The sequence below is a fragment of the Kogia breviceps genome, chromosome 19 (assembly GCF_026419965.1).
Source record: "Kogia breviceps isolate mKogBre1 chromosome 19, mKogBre1 haplotype 1, whole genome shotgun sequence".
NCBI classification, from domain to species: Eukaryota; Metazoa; Chordata; class Mammalia; order Artiodactyla; family Physeteridae; genus Kogia; species Kogia breviceps.
The window spans coordinates 42,648,717-42,667,150 of record NC_081328.1 but is presented as its reverse complement, the minus strand read 5'-3'; the positions used below and the strand labels follow the sequence as shown (position 1 = coordinate 42,667,150).

The 18,434-nt window shown below is 40.2% G+C and overlaps 1 protein-coding gene across 8 annotated transcripts in view; it reads right to left on the bottom strand.

The window, feature by feature from the left end:
• Positions 1-18,434, bottom strand: part of TLK2 (tousled like kinase 2) — a 106,062-nt gene that overhangs the window by 7,233 nt on the left and 80,395 nt on the right. For all 8 annotated transcript variants that reach the window (XM_059048768.2, XM_059048769.2, XM_067020840.1 and 5 more), the window contains 6 exons: positions 18,230-18,327; positions 17,178-17,259; positions 12,917-13,008; positions 7,219-7,308; positions 3,408-3,577; positions 1,630-1,768 (listed from right to left, as the gene is read on the bottom strand). In XM_059048768.2, coding sequence (XP_058904751.1) covers positions 1,630-1,768; positions 3,408-3,577; positions 7,219-7,308; positions 12,917-13,008; positions 17,178-17,259; positions 18,230-18,327 — 671 coding nt within the window. The remainder of the gene's footprint in view (positions 1-1,629; positions 1,769-3,407; positions 3,578-7,218; positions 7,309-12,916; positions 13,009-17,177; positions 17,260-18,229; positions 18,328-18,434) is intronic.

Sequence of the window (18,434 nt, the reverse complement as noted above, 5' to 3'; positions counted from 1 at the left end):
AACCACTGAATTTTATAGCTTAGCAAATACAGCAATAGGCAGCAATGAGATAATTAATTTAAACATGAAAAATCTTTACCTTTAAAAAAGAACAAGCTATCAAATGAAAGCTAAAATCCAAGTTCTGGTGAATTTATATAGCAGAGCTATAGACCTGCTTCCAGAATTTCCAACAACAGATATTTTTGTATCATTTACTGACAGGAACCCACAACAACCACCAAGTGAATAAACACTGTAAATGTAGCTTCTATTTTAAACCTAGAATCTCAAAGTTTTAATTTAGGGACTGATTTTCACTATAGGTACCATCTCCACAAACAATATGGAGCAAGGGAAAGTTGAAATTTTGTGTACATGGTGTTTCTAGCAGGATATGATCGAGTCTTTCTTTAATATGATGGGAGTGGTAAGACCAGAACTGACGTCCCCCTCTTTTCTGTTTCAGATCAACAACCTCATTCCGAGAGAGTCACTAATCTGCTAAGGGCCAGGGCCCTTCAGTCTCAAACGTGATTTGGCCAACTGACCCTGGGGTTTAACAGTATGTATTCCCCCTCCCTTAGTGCTACTGGAGGCTCTTCCATGTTCAGAATTACACATTCCAATGTATGGCTTTGTGTCACTACCGCAGAAGTGAAAAGAAAGCTCTGGTAACATGCCTTTACAATCACAAAGTCAAATGCCTGAGCTGCACGTATCTTTTATGGTTCTCACTGTCAAAAGTTATACTCGGCAGAGTAAGACAGGGCATAGAATAGGCAGGCAGAGCTATGGGGTGGGGTGGCTGGGGGTAGATGAGTGACAACAGATGGGAAGAAGTGTGGCTCAAAACCTTTTAGAGGTGCTTCCCTGGTGGCACAGTGGTTAAGAGTCCGCCTGCCGATGCAGGTGACATGGGTTCGTGCCCCGGTCCGGGAAGATCCCACATGCCGCGGAGCGGCTGGGCCCGTGAGCCATGGCCGCTGAGCCTGCGCGTCCGGAGCCTGCGCTCCGCAAAGGGGTAGGCCACAGCAGTGAGAGGCCCGCGTACCGCAAAAACAAAAACAAAAACAGAAACAAAAACAAAAAACCTTTAGAACGTGGCTGCCAGAAATGGATAAATTTCTTGGTAAACCATGCTCGTGTTTTCCTGTTTAGATTTCAAGGGATGCTATGGTTATATTACATCCTAATCTTCATAACTCCTTAGTTCTTAAGAGTCCACCATCCTCAGGCAACTCTAAAAACAAATCCCTCATCCCATTAACTCATGAAGAGAGAGACCTGCATTGGAAATTCTGAAAAGAATTTAAGGCCATTCTTTACATACACATAAGAAACCTCATTCTCTATCTACTCAGTAGGGGCAAACCTACGGAGGAAACAAACAACTCAAACACCTGGCCACACATAATCTTTTTCTCAATGGTTTTTCAAGAACAGAAAGAAAAATTAAGACAAATTCATGTAAATGCAAAGAGTCATACTGTTGAAAAGACAGTAAATATTTGGAGAGGCAAGTCTCCTATGGTATACAGCATTTTTGCCTAAGCAGACAGGATGTAGTTTAATTAATAATTACCAACACTTCAGTATAGCACAGCCACATCTCCATCAGCCAACTTGACAAATCTCCCAGGTACCTACCAGTAAGTACCAGCACCTTGTGATGTTAGCTCCATGCCATCCACTGAATTGTAGCTATCATCATCCATGATCTTGGAAAGACCAAAATCTGTGATTTTTATCTCTCCACATGCTGTACCATTTACTAAAAGAATATTACCTAAAAAGATAAAAATCTTCATGAATAAAAAAGACTTACTAATTAAAATAAACCAAGGTAATAACAGGCAAGAAGAGGACAACTGAACTGAAACTCTTACATACAACAGCGAACATTTAAATCTCTGGAATAAAACGATCTGGACTCTGGATGCTAGGGGAGAGTTGTAAGTGTCTGGCGGCAAATTTCTCTTTTCCAAGAATCATCTGCTTAATGTGCCAAAACCACCACTATGAGCAGTGGAAAAAAATAATTAACTAGCCAAAGTAAAGTATCACGTCTATGGTTGGTCAAAAAAAGTGGGAAAGGGCTTCCCTGGTGGCGCAGTGGTTGAGAATCTGCCTGCCGATGCAGGGGACACGGGTTCTTGCCCTGGTCCGGGAAGATCCCACATGCTGTGGAGTGGCTAAGCCCGTGAGCCGTGGGCGCTGAGCCTGTGAGTCTGGAGCCTGTGCTCCACAACGGGAGAGGCCACAACAATGAGCAGCCTGCGTACCACAAAAAAAAAAAAAAAAAAAATAGTGGGAAAGTTACATCCGAACTTTCAGTAAGGATCTCTTAACCATCCTGTTTAGGACAGTAGTTTCAGGGGGCAGAATAAAATCAAAGAAAACATACAAGGGAATCTAAGCTAGTACCACAGTGCCACCTACAGCTCCTGGGGCAGGAAAATGTAACGGATTCAGTGACAGAAAACCCAATCACACACTAGCCATATTTTTAAAAAATCACTTCATTGTGATGAATTTTTTAGTCATTTGAATTATACTAGAACATTAAAGAATAGTGAATAGTGAGATTTAACATGTAGCTATCAGAAGAGGAAAGCAAAGTTAACAACTGTGCCCACCAGGAGGTAAATGGGAATCTTCCCAACACCTAAGCTCAGCTGGTTAGAGCTGTCTACAGACAACACAGGCAGACTTCTAAGCAACAGCTCAGAATGACAACAGACAGAAGTAAGAAGTCTAACTGCTCCCTACTCGACTGGTGACTATCAAAGTTAGATAGTAACCATGAGAAAAGATGGAAAATTCCACTTGGAATTTAATGAAATGGGAGGCATATATGTAAAATAATTTGTTAATGTGGGGGCACTTATCAGAGAGACTTGGAGTAGAGGAACTGCTATGCAGTGTGAGTAATGGGAAAATACAAAACCGAGCTTGCCAGAGCAGTTCTTTCTTAATCAGACTGACATCATGAACTGCCCTGGCAGTTTCTCCAGAGCATTTAATACAACCCACCCTCCTAAACCCAGGGCTGTGTGACCGGGACTCTCTTATTCCCACTACCCAGGCAATTAAAGTCAGATGTTATTAGGCCTTCTTGGTCCTCGGCCAAGTCCCCTAACTTTCTAAAATTAAAAGTCAGGGCTTCCCTGGTGGTGCAGTGGTTGAGAGTCCACCTGCTGATGCAGGGGACATGGGTTCGTGCCCCGGTCCGGGAGGATCCTACATGCCGCGGAGCGGCGGGGCCCGTGAGCCATGGCTGCTGAGCCTGCGCGTCCGGAGCCTGTGCTCCACAACGGGAGAGGCCACAACAGTGAGAGGCCCGCGTACCACAAAAAAAAAAAAAAACCGTCACTTATAAGACCAAAGAAATATTACCAATACTGTCTCCTAAAAATAAGACATACCTGGTTTGAGGTCATAGTGTATGATGGGAGGTTTTATTTCATTTAAGTACTTTAAAGCATTCACAATCTGCATGATAATGGATCGGGCCTCTTTCTCCGACATTAGTTTGTGCTGTTTCAGGTAGAAGTCCAGATCATTTCCCTCACAGTATTCCAATACTGTACAAAACCTAAACACAAATAAACCAACATTTGACCATGGGATAAGAGCAAGCAGATTAAGTCTAAACCAGCCCCATTGAAAACGTCAGGTCATTAGCTTGTCACTGCTTTCTTCTTTGCTCCTTAAAATATCCTTCTATTCTTTATTCAGTATTAGCTAACTGAGTGGTTTATTGGAAGAAAACTGCTTACTCTTTTGGTGAAGAGTGTCTGCACTCTTCCTGTTGGAACCTGCCATGCTAAAGTTCACCCAGGGCATACCTCTTTTTGAATCAAGACTATAAAAATACTGACAGGAACTGTAATGTATTTAAGCTAGATATCTCTTTTACTATCTACACAATGCTCCATTTCTAAACAAGTACCTTATGATCAAATACACAATTGTCACTGCAAACATTTTATATGACCTCAAGTGCTGACAGTGAGGAAGAATCTAGGGTTTGACTAGGTCCCAAGGGCTGGTTGCATACTACCTCTCCTGCCAGACTGGCACATACTATGATTTCTCTTTGCTAAACACACAAGGTATAAAAGAGCTTTTTAAATTACAGTATTGATGGTTCTAACAAATGTATTATTACACAGTATGAGTTTTTTTCTTTCACTTGAATCAGTATATCATACAGACCCCAATTTTTTTAAACATCTTTATTGGAGTATAATTGCTTTACAATGGTGTGTTAGTTTCTGCTTTATAACAAAGTGAATCAGCTATACATATACATATATCCCCATATCTCCTCCCTCTTGCGTCTCCCTCCCACCCTCCCTCCCTATCCCACCCCTCTAGGTGGTCACAAAGCACTGAGCTGATCTCCCTGTGCTATGCCATCTGCTTCCCACTAGCTATTTTACATTTGGTAGTATAATGCCACTCTCTCACTTCATCCCAGCTTAGCCTTCCCACTCCCCATGTGCTCAAGTCCATTCTCTAGGTTTGCATCTTTATTCCTGTCCTCCTGCCCCTAGGTTCTTCAGAACCTTTTTTTTTTTTTTAAGATTCCATATATACATGTTAGCATACGGTATTTATTTTTCTCTTTCTGACTTACTTCACTCTGTATGAGTCTCTAGGTCCATCCACCTCACTACAAATAACTCACTTTTGTTTCTTTTTATGGCTGTGTAATATTCCATTGTATATATATCATACAGACCCAAATTTAAAACTACATACCATTCGTGCCATTAATGGTCATGTGTCTATCTTCCAAGGCAGTTATAAGCTAAAGGAAGGCTTCCTGAGAGATGAATACCTTTTAAACTATTCTAAGCTGTGACAATATGGGTAAATCACTCAGGGTCTAGCTGGGAAATAAAAAACAGTATTTAAAACAGAGGGGCTTTATTTAATTCAGGGAACTAATCCCAGAAATGATGGAAGAATTGAGAAGACAAAGTGGCCGGTGAGCACCCAGAAATCATCTAGAGCAGGAAGGCATTAGCACCCTAAGGCCAGAGGGCCAAAGGGAGGAGGTGGTGCAACCAGAACCAGACTCACTAAGGGAAACTGTAATCACAGCTGGGCGGAGGGGTCTCCACCCACGACCACCTATCTCCCCATTGGCTGAACCCCACTGAATAACAACTGACAAAGGAGCCTGGTAAATACAACCCGCAAGGGCCAACTCACCTAAGATTATACAGGTGCAGGACTAGCACTGCGGGGCTGTGGGCAATTTGAGGCCTTCACAGAGCACAGCAACAAAATGTGGACACACACAGTCCTGTGGGATTCCCAAACTGAACAACAGCTTATGCTTCTTGTGAAACAGCATGTCCTAGCATGCTAGCACCCTATTTGAGAAAATATGCCTAAAATTTATAGATTCTCTGATCTGATATGCTGAAATCTGAGGCATAGACTCTCATGCTTAGTGAATTTATTCTGGACCCAATGCAGGCTGAAAAAAAATCTCACTTTTAACACCCAAACAACTCTCAGAAGACTTTCTAAAACAATGGTCTGACTTACTTTTGATAAAAATTCACCATACACACAACAGGAAGAACAAAGTAAACAACTTAACAATAGCACAGACTCAACTCAATTTCTCAGTTTAGCTAAAAGTGTGTATACAATTCAAAACAGCAGATAATCCGGGTCATTATATTTATTTTTGAAACGATTTTTGTACTTACATTTGGGGGTATGTGTGTGTGTCCTTCCTAGTATTCAAGGAACTTACTGAAAGCAAAACAGTAAGCCACCCTGTGGAAACCTGCTCTCTAACTAGAGCGGGGTTTTCTGAACCCCACTCCATGATACACACATGACTGTGCTGGGTGCACCCTACTGGAAAGGGGAAATAAAGCCCTGAATGGATGTTTCCAAAGGGAATTATGGTCTCCCTTTGGGGCCACTTCTAAATGTCGGCTGGCTCCCTGTGCAGCAACCTCTGAGACAGTTGCTGTCTGGAACAGGCTGAACAGCCTGAGAGGCGGAGGGAAACACTTGTGGGCCAGATCTAGGTATGTTCTCCTGATTCATTTCAGACTCCAACAGAGAAAATATTTCCAAATGCCGAAATATTTCGAAACTCCTGGATAAATCGAGAGGTCTAGAGTTTACCTATACCAAGTAATGAACTACAACAATGCCTACGGCTATTAAAGATCTCAGACAAGTCATTTAACTTCCCTGGTCCTCAAATCTCCACCTACAAAATGAGAGGGCTGGACTGAAATCCCTAATAAGCCTCTGAACCAACTTATATTTTAGGATGCAGCATTGGGCTATGCCACATTCATTCTCATTCTGTGATAAAGTCACATTGCTGGCACTTCTTTAAAAGGCCCATCAGTGTTCATCAGAGTCTCCAGGATGGGGCAGAGACTCTCTTGACTGGTGCTTCTCGGTGGTATGCTGGCACCAATTTGTGCCAGTTTCTGAGAGCTGATAAATTTTCAGGACTTTTGTGAGCTGGCTTTTAAGCCACTGGTAGGATGAATGGATAAACAAAAGGTAGTGTATCCATACAATGGAATATATTCAGTCATAAAAAGGAAGTACTGATACATGACACAAGAAGAACCTTGAAAAAACACCATGCTAAGTGAAAGAAGCCAGCCACGAAAGTTTACATACTATATGATCCATTCATATGAAAGTCCAGAATAGCAAATTTATAGGCACAAAAAGTAGATTAGCAGTTGCTTACAGCAGGGAGTGGGGGTGGAAGAATAGGGGGACGATAGCATAAGGTTCAGAGTTTCTTTTTGAGGTGGTGAAAATGTTCTAAAATTGACTATGGTGATGGCTGCAACGTACATATCTGTGAATATATTAAAAACCACTGAACTGTATACTTTTAAATGGGTGAACTGTATGTATGTAAACATATATCGATAAAGCTGTCCTTTTTTTTTTTTAAACTGGATGTCTTCAGAGTATTTATACCACAGAAACTGGCAAACAGTACAAATCAGCCCTATGCCTCTCCCCACCACGCACAGCACACATCCTGTGGCCAAGCGACGTCTTGCTGGCCCAAATCTGAATTCAAATATGATCATTTGCCCATAAGTATATTTGGTCCCCTCAGAAAGCATTTCCTGGACTCAGATTTAAACTCTATTCCATGAGTAGTCAACACACTGCAAGAAAATAATATTATCTGCTAAGCTAAAATGGCATAGCACTTACGAGTCAGTGTCCAGTGAAAAGTAATCATACAGTTTAACTATTCTGGGATGATCCAATTCTTTGTGAATCCGGTACTCCCTACATGCATGCCTGTAAACAAAATGGAAAATTAACATTTTGTATTTTGGCCTGTCTCTTAGAACTCTTCCAGGATACTCCTAATTTATTCTCTCACTTCTCCATTGTTCCCGAACATTCATTCCATTCAGGTCCATGTAGTCCCCTGATCGTTCTTCATCCTATTTTCTCTACCAGTATCTACCAAGCTGTTGAGAAAATAGTAGGTGCTAACCTTTTATCCCTTTCGAGTTCATTCTATGGTAATCTCATCTCTTTTATATTTATACCCAAATATCAGAACTTTAAAAATTATAAAGACAGCATTTTTTTCTTTCCTCTAAAGCTGATATTTTCTATCTATAAATGTTATATATCCTGTGGTTACATCAAGGGGATCAATTTTAGCATGTAAATTCACTGGGTAAAAGGATTACCTGTTAGATAAGGCAATTAGCAATGCTTTGCATTTGTTTGTTTTAAAATTCTACTCCTTACAAAAAAAAGTTTAAAAGACTATCAGCTTTACTTTCTTTTAAGAAAATGCTAATTTGATAAAAAGTATGAAATTATGGAAACCCTAGTTTTCTTATAACAAGAATATATATGTATATATGTATGTATGTATTAACATCTTTCTTCTTTAGTACTTTCCCAATTTAAAATTATTTAGTAAGATTCGGAACAAAAATGTACGATATAATCTGGCAAATTCATATAATGAATTCTAAAAGAGTAACATTTAGTTCTTACTTACAAAGAGAGTAATAGGATATTATTATATATTTTAAGTAATTAGCACCATTTAGTTTGGGGCATTTTGTTATAAGACAAGAGTCAGAAAAGGGAAACTTTCCATAGTATGATAAAAATAAAAAGCGTGTTATTTTCTGAAATGTACTCTAGCATGTCAAAAATACATAGAAAGTACTCAACCAAAGAAAAGCTGAGGAACAACTAGGGGAAGAGGAGGGGAAGAATAGGAATCTAAAAGTAAGTAAATATTCTTCCGCAATGGAAATTTGTTTGATTAGGCTTATTTTTCAAGTGGCCATTTTTGTTCTGATGCTTAATTTCATCAGCATCTTTATGTCTTTCTGAAAAGAAAAAACTTTCCAGCACTGAGGCAGAGAAGCGTTAGAACACAGGAGGCACTGGGATCAAGAAATCTGGCTTTGAGTCTGAGCTCCATGATGCCCCCTCTCCTGCCTTGTGGGCCTGCACCATCATGGTAGCGCACTGGAAGTTTTAAAGGGAGCTCCCTAGATTTGGACGCCTCCAAAGAGAAGCTAAGCAAATGTAGCTTTGACCCAACCCCCCATCCCACCAAAGCAGCTCCACACTGTCCTTTTTCATATATTAAGATTCCACAGGTGGTGCAGTGATTAAGAATCTGCCTGCCAATGCAGGGGACATGGGTTCAAGCCCTGGTCCAGGAGGATCCCACATGCCGTGGAGCAACTAAGCCCGTGCGCCCACAACTACTGAGCCTGCAACTCTAGAGCCCACATGCTGCAACTACCGAAGCCTGGGTGCCTAGAGCCCACGCTCCCCAACAAGAGAAGACACCGCAGTGAGAAGCCCGCACACCACAACAAAGAGCAGTCCCTGCTCGCTGCAACTGGAGAAAGCCCACGCACAGCAACGAAGACCCAACGCAGCCTAAATAAATAGACAAACAATAAATATAAATATATAAATATATATATATACATATTCCACGGGACAGTCCAGTGCTTAAGACTCCATGCTTCCAATGCAGTGGGCACAGGTGTGACCCCTGGTTGGGGAACTAAGATCTCACATGCCACACAGTGCAGCCAAAAAAAAAAAAAAAAGAAGAAAAAAGATTCCATGTAATATTTCATTTGGTAAAATAAAGGTGACGCTGTTTCTTAAAAAAAAAAAAAAAAACAAAAACAAAACAAATTTAGAAACCTATGGTCTAAACAGATTACCGTTAAGTCATTTCTTATTCTCACACACTATAAATCTATAGTCCTCTGCCTTTTTAACTTTTTGATTTTGTGCATTTCAGAGTAGAGACCAATTTCTCCATCATGGTATAAAAAACAGAGGAAAATAAAAGAGGCAAAAATTATGAATCAAAGAAAGTGGCAAAGTCTTCGCCAACTAAGAACACTTTCTGTGTGTCACTGAAAGCACTCCCTCAACGTCACGTCAGGCTCTAAGGCCACTCCTTACAGTTCAGCAGGCAAGGCAGAGGCTCTGCCATGTCCTTTATATGTTCAACTTTCAACTAAGCATCCAAGGGATTAATGTACTATAAATACAGAAACTTAAATAGGAGCCTGGAAGAAACTTATCCACTGAAGTGTTGTCTTTTTTTTTTTTAATGTTAGTCTTTTACTCTAAGTGGATCTATATTTAGACTTTCAATAATTTTATCCTAGAAAATAGAAAAGAGTATCATACAAGAGTATACTAACTACTTTGGACTTCCCTGGTGGTGCAGTGGTTGAGAATCTGCCTGCCAATGCAGGGGACACGGGTCCGGGAAGATCCCACATGCCGTGGAGCAACTCAGCCCCTGAGCCACAACTACTGAGCCTGTGCTCTAGAGCCTGTGAGCAACAACTACTGAGCCCATGTGCCACAACTACTGAAGCCCGCACGCCTAGAGCCCACACTGCCCCACAAGAGAAGCCACTGCAATGAGAAGCCTGCACACTGCAACAAAGAGTAGCCCCTGCTCGCTGCAACTAGAGAAAGCCCATGCATAGCAATGCAGCCAAAAAAAAAAAAAAGAGTATACTAACTACTTCCGATACAATTATTTCTGTGGATAGCTTTATATGAAGTTTTTCCCACCATAAAGTTCTTAATATGCTATTTTGGGGAGTTAAAGAAATAGAGTAATACCTATTAATGCTTTAATAATGCAAAAGTAAAACAATCAGTTTACTTTCTATTTGTGGGGAGAGGAGAGTAAAGGGGGTATAGAACAGAACTCAAAAATAAACAATACAGGGCTTCCCTGGTGGCACAGTGGTTGGGAGTCCGCCTGCCGATGCAGGGGACGCGGGTTCGTGCCCCGGTCCGGGAAGATCCCACATGGCGCGGAGCGGCTGGGCCCGTGAGCCACGGCAGATGAGCCTGCGCGTCTGGAGCCTGTGCTCCGCAACGGGAGAGGCCACAGCAGTGAGAGGCCCGCGTACCGCAAAATAAAATTAAATAAATAAATAAACAATACAACAACCTTTTATTTTCTTTTATTTTTCCTTCTTTTTACCCAAATAAATGTTCTGATTCCAGATGGGGCTTGGAAGTCATCCCCACAAAGGGAAAAGCAATCAAAAGACCTTACTATGCAGGGTAACAGTAGCATTTTCATATTTTATAATGTTACCACAATACTGAAGTGTACTACTTTTCAGTTTAACACTGAAGTTTTGAAGCACTCTCTGAAATCTGTTTGGTGCCTGATATAATAAGCCTCCTTAATTTAAGTTCAAGGGAGTTAATAACATTTTGCTAAGTCACTATTATTTGTAGCCTGAAATTCATCAGTATGATTTCATATCACTTAGCAAGCAAAATCTTTCAAAGAAAGGTGGAGGTGCTTTAAGAATTTCCCCTCAAGGATGAACAGAGGTCACAGAAACTTTGCACACCCCATCCCCAGTGTGTCTGTCAACTGGGAAGTGGCTCCTGCCCAGATGGCTCCACAGAAGGTGCTCAGGAGTCATGACTCCCGCCTTGGTGAGGAAACAAAGAATAGGAGGGCACCACTGTGAACCACAGCTGAATCGGTACAGAACTCAGAAAAATGAGACTGTCCCCTTCACTTGCTCTGTGACTCCATCTGGTAGACAAATGTGAAAAGAGAACCAATCTATACCCGTCAGGACTCGAAACAGCTTGCCAAATGTGTCAAGGAGGTGCATGGTCCTGACTTCAATCCCTCACTGCTTCAAAAGGCTACAGTGAGCACAACCCCACATGCAGTCACTACAGTATCGACACCAGCGTTCTCTTTAAGATCAGCCTGAAAGCTGTGTACTTAGACTAGGTAAAATCTGTATAAGTCTCTGCACAGGAACTACTTCCTCAAGGTTGACCAAGGTTGCCCCTTTGTAGAGTCAGCTGGTTTGGAGTGGGCAGTGCACACAAGCTACAGAACAGGCTCCAAGGATAGTTGAAGGGTATTTTGAAAGAGATGCAGGAACTGTTCCTATACCTTTAGGTACTCTGAGTCTCAATATAATGAGGACATTTCTCACCATTTTTCTAACTGGTCAGAATAACATGTGGTTTCCTTCTCTCAAGTGCTCCCTGGCATTCGCTGCCGCGTGCTATTCGTCCCTGCATGTCAAATGCCTGGAATGTACTTATAATAATGTAACTGCTCCTCAGAAGCATCTGGACTGCAGCTGCCTCTCACATAAGGGACGCATGAGGGGTGCCATGCACAGAGCACAAATCATCCTTTTTCCTACCTCTGCTAAGCCCTATTTCTCTTAATGCCACAGGAACCTTCTCTCCCTCAGTGCTGAGCACCACTGCCAATCTGCATGGACCGGCAAGAGTTCCTGGGTCCCTGATGAATAGTAGGTATAGAACAGGAGTTGCCTTGCTCCATGCCTGAAGAATGGGTTGATGATGTAGAAATGTTTTATTTTTCCACTGAGACTTAGAAGCTAACTAAAAGTTGGCTAAAGTCCACTGCCTTTTTCCCTCCAAAGTACTATTTATAGGAAAAAACAACAAAACTGCTTTTATAGAAAGGAGGTAAACTGCTTTATATCAAAAGGGGCTGTTTCCTCCTTTCAGGGGTAGGACATGTCTAATGTAGTACTTGTACCTACAACAAGGAAACAATATTTAACCCAGTGGGGATCCTAACAGCAAATTAAGTCTGCATGGCCTCCAAAGCAAGTGAGCCATGAACTCCAATGTTCTGAAGCTCAGGGGAGAGACAGGCAAGGCCTGACATCAGTGGAACAAAGACATTCACACCCGCTCATGTAATAACTATTCATTCTAAAGAGTCACCCTCTCACCCCGTACCCCAAGCACAGATGAGGGCCACCATTAGTGGCATTCTGAAGAGGGGAAAGCACAGCAAGCTGGACGCTGAAGACCAAGAACTTTGAGACGGGCAAACTATGCTGGGGAAGGTGAGCTCAGCACTGAGGGCCTGAACAAGTCAAACAAGTACCACTGAGGCACACCAGGTGCCCTGCGCATCGTCTCCTTTACAACGAGGTGACTGAAGCAGCAGACAAAGCCCCACCCGAAGCTCCCCAGGATCCCTAGACCACTGAAGACACTCTCACATCTGGTTTCTACAGACCAGCAACAATTATTTCTGAGGCTTTACCTGTTTATTATAGCTAATTTTAGATGCTCAATGGAAGGGGATGGTTAAACCTACTGACTTTGGATTAAGGGAAGTCTAGATTTAAATACCAGATCAGCCATTTCTTAACTGTTACTCAAATTCTTTAAGTATCAGTTTCTTTAGCAGTAAGATGGAAAATTTATTCACTCTCCTAGAACAGTTATGAGGATTAAATGAAACAACAACAACAATGCATGTAAAGCTCTTAACACAGTGCTCAAACTACAGCTATTATTACTAAATTTTGAAAAAATCAGACACTCTAATATCACTTACTTGTGGTAATTCTCCTTTTTCTCATCTCTCCAGTTTTTATTTAACTGGTGAATTTTCACAGCTACATATCTTTGTTCTGTTAGATCAAATGCCTATAAAGAAAAGGAATAAATTATATTCTGGATAATGCTAACAAGAATTACAGGCAACTGACTTGAAGCTTCTGTTTAACAGACCAACATACTCAAAGTCCAAAATGCATTATTAAATAACAACAGCAGTGGACAACTCAACACACACTTGTTTCAGAGTTGCAATCATCTTTCTTGAAACTTGTGATCAGATAATTTAGAAGTCTCCAGATGCACTGGCACCAAGGGGTTTAGAAAATAAAACCAAGCATACACCACAAACACAAAGACAGCCCGTGCCTTAATAGTCACTTCTAAACAATTCTCTTTCTGGACATCATCTACCCTATTTGGGACCTTTCTTCCCTATGCTGGCTCTTGCCCCTCAGCTGACACTGAGACCTGACATTCTTCAACAGTTAAGTCCTGCCACTTTTTTTTTTTTTTTTTTTAAAGATACTTTATTTTTAGAGCAGTTTTAGGTTCAGAGGTCCTGCCACTTTTGAAATGCTAGGGACATAGACTATCTGTCTCCTTGAGAAAGAATCCCCCAGGATACACCTCTTTACTAAATTTGCTTAATCCTACCCCTACATACTAGATAAATAAAAAGCAATTTTGGATCGCAACAATGTTTGAAGTTAGTCACACCAAATCGCTTCTCCAGCACTGTCCAAAGAAAGGGACATGCTTTCCCCAAAGACCACCACTGCTGGCAAGTTCCACATCAGCTAGGTAGTGCTATATTATGGGGTGAAAAAAGGTAACGGATAGAGTTTCGGAGATGCCTGGTGTAAATCACAATTTGAAAAAGTAAGTAGCATTTTACAATAGATTTCCCCAATACAAGAGAATGTATTGAGGAACTCTTTTAGAATGAATAGTTCTTCCTAGGTTTTAAAGTTCAGATTAAAAACTTACTACTCCAGTTTCAACACTATTACCACCTACTGCCAGTTTCCACAAATGTTTGAACAGATGAAGGCAACAGGCACAGGATATACAGTCCATGAATAGCCGTGATTACCGTTCTACAGGTCTTTAAGATCTAAGCTACCTCTAAGAAAGCACAGGATACAAGAGAGGCCTGATTATAAAAGAAACTTCTAATTTATAGCAAATTTAAACCAGTACTTTAAAAATATAAAAACCATTCAATTCAAACAGAATATCTTATTTCACAGAAATGAAAACTTTTGAACTCTATTTTTCTTACAGAGTCTGAATGAAGTCCACCTGTATGCATGTATCCATCATGGCTATAAGAGAGAATCATTTCAAGCTATTAAAAGCCAGATTAAATACCACCTAATTTGTAAGAGCACTAATGAACTACAAGTGTCATTTTCTCCAATTACCAAACCCTATTTCTGAATCCAAGACACTGTGATCCACCACTAATCTAAGAAGGGCTTTTGGAGAATGGAGAACAGCAAAAGAATAACTACATTAATGAACACATCATTGTAAGAAGCATTTAGATTTCTGAAGTGTTAAAATGTTTGAAGAATACAAAAGGAAAAAATATGAAGAAATCACTAACAAGTAACTGGGAAGCCCCCAAAACCAATTTTGATGATTTTAAAAAAGGAATAGTCCCACTTCTGGGAATATAGCCAAAAGAACTGAAAGCAGGGTCTCAAAGAGATATTTGCACATGCATGTTCAAAGCAGCACTATTCACAACAGACCAGAGGAGGAAGCAACCCAAATGTCCACTGACAGATGAATAGATAAAGAAAATGAAGTATATACATACACTTGAGGGTTATTCAGCCTTAAAAAGAAGAAAATCTTGTCACATGCTTCAACATGGATGAACTTTGAGAACATAATTATGCTAAGTGAAATAAACCAGTCACAAAAAGACAGACACTGTGTGATTCCACTCATATGAGTTAACTAAAAGTAATCAAATTAATAAAAACAGAAAGCAGAATTGTGGTTACCAGCGGCTGGGGAGAGAAGGAAAAGGAGAGTTGTTGATTAGTGGGTAGAACTTCAGTTCTGCAAGATGAAAAAGTTCTGGAGATGTGTTTCACAACAACATGAATATACCTAACACTACTGAACTATACACTTAAAAAAAGTAAACTGGTAAATTTTATGCTATGTCTTTATCACAATCAAAAAAGTTACCAAAAATAAAAAATAAACTAAGTATATGACTCAAGAATGAAAACAAAGAAAGCAGAAAGAAAGAAGGTTTGAAAGCAGAAGTTAATGAAATAGACAACAAATCAAACAGTAGATCTGATCAACAAAAATAAAAAGTTAATCTCCAGAGGAAAAAAGAAACATTGACTAATCTCTGGCCTATCAGTCAAGAGATACAAAAATAAACATTTCATAAGAGAAGAGAAATAACTAAGGTATGCATGATATTTTTAAATCAAGATGAAATAGGATGATTTTTCAGAAAAAAATGAATTACCAAAACCGACTTAAGGAGGGGGAAAAAAATCTGAATAGCTCGATATTTGTAGAAGAAATTGAAAAGGTTGTCAAATAGTTTTCCTCTAAAATGACACCTACCCAGGTGATTTTATGATTTAGCTCTAACAAACTTTCAAGTAGCCAACATGTAATGCAAAGCATTCCAGAACACGGGAAAAGAGTAATTTCACAACTCATTCTAGGATAGCTATGACATCAAAGCTAGACAATGCTGCTTGCACATAAAAGACAACTATAAGCCAGTCCCACTTATGATCACAGATTAAAAATATGAGCAAAATATTAGAAAATCAAACCCAGCAGTACACTAGTAATATTATTATAGTTCTGGAAATGGAAAGTGATGATTTCACAACATTGTGAATGTACTTAATGCCGCTGAATTGTACACCTAAAAATGGTTAAAATGGCAAATTTTGTGTATACATCATCACAAGAAAAAATTATCATTAAAAAAAAGGGAAAACAGGTTTTCCCTGGTGGCGCAGTGGTTGAGAGTCCGCCTGCCGATGCAGGGGACATGGGTTCGTGCCCCGGTCCGGGAAGATCCCACATGCCGCGGAGCGGCTGGGCCCGTGAGCCGTGGCCGCTGCGCCTGCGCGTCCGGAGCCTGAGCTCCGCAACGCGAGAGGCCACAACAGTGAGAGGCCCGCGTACCGCAAAAAAAAAAAAAAAAAAAAAAAGGGAAAACAGTAGAACTAGTTTTTATCTGAAATAAAAACTAATTATTTTACTCAAAAGATTTCCTATATAAAAATTCATATGGGCATAATATAAATCATTAACAGTGAAGACTACACCTTAGAAAAGAGAGAATTACCAGGGTCATGCAGTAAAGACCACTTAATAAACCAATTCAGCAGTTAAAAGCCAGGTGCCAGAAACATCTAGAGAAATTTAAGGAGGCTGTGACTGGTGAACAATGTTATATATCTAACACTATATTTAAAACAGGCTGAATTCCTCATTTAAGGAAAATCAACTGGAAGCTTAGTATTAATAGCCTGTTCTTTGCTGGCTCAACTGAAGTACTCTAAGCCAGGACAATCCTTCAGAACACCAGTGCTACTAAACACTCTGACTGAGAAGATGAGAACATTTTAAAAGCAAAAAACAGGTTTTCAAAGAATTAACTTTTTAACACATCCATTTTGTAAAAATAAAACAAAAACTTATGAGAATAAAAGTAACACTCGGGGCTTCCCTGGTGGCGCAGTGGTTTAGAGTCCGCCTGCCGATGCAGGGGACACGGATTCGTGCCCCGGTCCGGGAAGATCCCACATGCCGCGGAGCGGCTGGGCCCGTGAGCCATGGCCGCTGAGCCTGCGCGTCCGGAGCCTGTGCTCCGCAACGGGAGAGGCCACAACAGTGAGAGGCCCGCGTACCGCAAAAAAAAAAAAAAAAAAAAGTAACACTCATCTCTAACAAATACAGACGAGGCAGAAAGATTCCATTTTCCAGAAATGAGTGTTGTTTTCCCTTCCTGTTTTTTTTTTAAATCTGTAATTATTTACTTTTCAAACTTGAAAACAGGGTAAAATATTGAATCCTGCTTTAGTCAACAAGTTTACTGGATGGAAGTAGTTCTCCCAAAGATACAGGTTCTTAAAAGTTTTTGGAATTTCAACCAATAGATATCAACCCAGAGTTACATCACTATTCTAAATGATCTCCAAGTTTGTAATAACCAATAATTTAACCCTCAGTCCCTGTACGCAGTTCCTCATACTTACCTTGTAAACTTCACTGAAACCTCCTCTACCCAAAAGATGTAACAACAAATATCTGTCATTTAGCGTTGGATGATCTTTAAATCTGTGGAAACAGTGGATACATAACAACATCCTGAGGTCAAGGACTACACAATTTTCCATGTTAGCAAAATTTCCCAAATATCTAACATGTTATACACATGATTACAAATGCTGCCAACAGTTTGGCAATCATCACAATATAGCTAATTCTGAGCCTAAAATAAGTTCTATAGTTCAAAGAGACAGCATAATTACAATGAACAGCATTAGCCGTGGAGTCATGAGACACAGGTGCCAGTCTCAGCACAGCCACAATTAGCTAGTGACCTTTGTTGACTTCCCTCCCTTTCTGCCCTGCTGTAAAGGTGGGGGGGAGTGGGGGAGGAGATATACTAGATCAGGGATTTTCAAACTGTGCTACTCAGGTCCTCCAAACCATTCAAGAACCACTTGTTCCCACCATTCCACAACTACATACAATAAAATTCCAAGATAGTTTACACAGCCTTAAAAACAGATTTCATTATAAAGTGAGTCATGTTCTGTGTGCATTCATTTTCTCTCTTTAAGTCTTCATGATATAACTGTTTTCCCCATGTAGGATTCCACTTCTAACAATAAGACAAAGAAATGAGAGATTCTGTGTCATCTCAACCCAGTAATCTTTCCACAACACCACACTATCATCCCATGCTTCCCTTTAGTAAGGCTCTGAGGGTAAATCTGAATACACAGTGTATCTAAACCATTTGCGACTACAAAGTTGTATTGTTTTAGTGATCTCTACTTGTGTAAAAATGCTACAATATATGTATAGACATATACTTAATATATAAACCTAATATATTTATATATATTTAAACTAACGCAAATCAAAATTTTATTCATAAAACTGTATTACACCTACAACAGAGCTAAATACACAGTGGAATGGTTTACCAAATTTACATTAAGCAAAAATATCATTCTAGACCATTCATGTCAGAAAGTGCTCAGCAATCTCCAACCCAACATACTCCCAGGTTGCTTACTGTGAATTATCTTCATTATGTATCCTTTTTAGTTCCCTGATATGTAGATTTCTAACCCTTTCTAGCCTTTCCAGCTCTGCCTGGATCTCTGCTTCCTCCTAAAGTGAAAAAGAAAGAAACAGCTCGGAACACAGAAAACTTTACCATTTCAGACTCTCATTTCAAAAACAAAAGCAGACATTTCTCTTATGAAAAGCTAAGATGT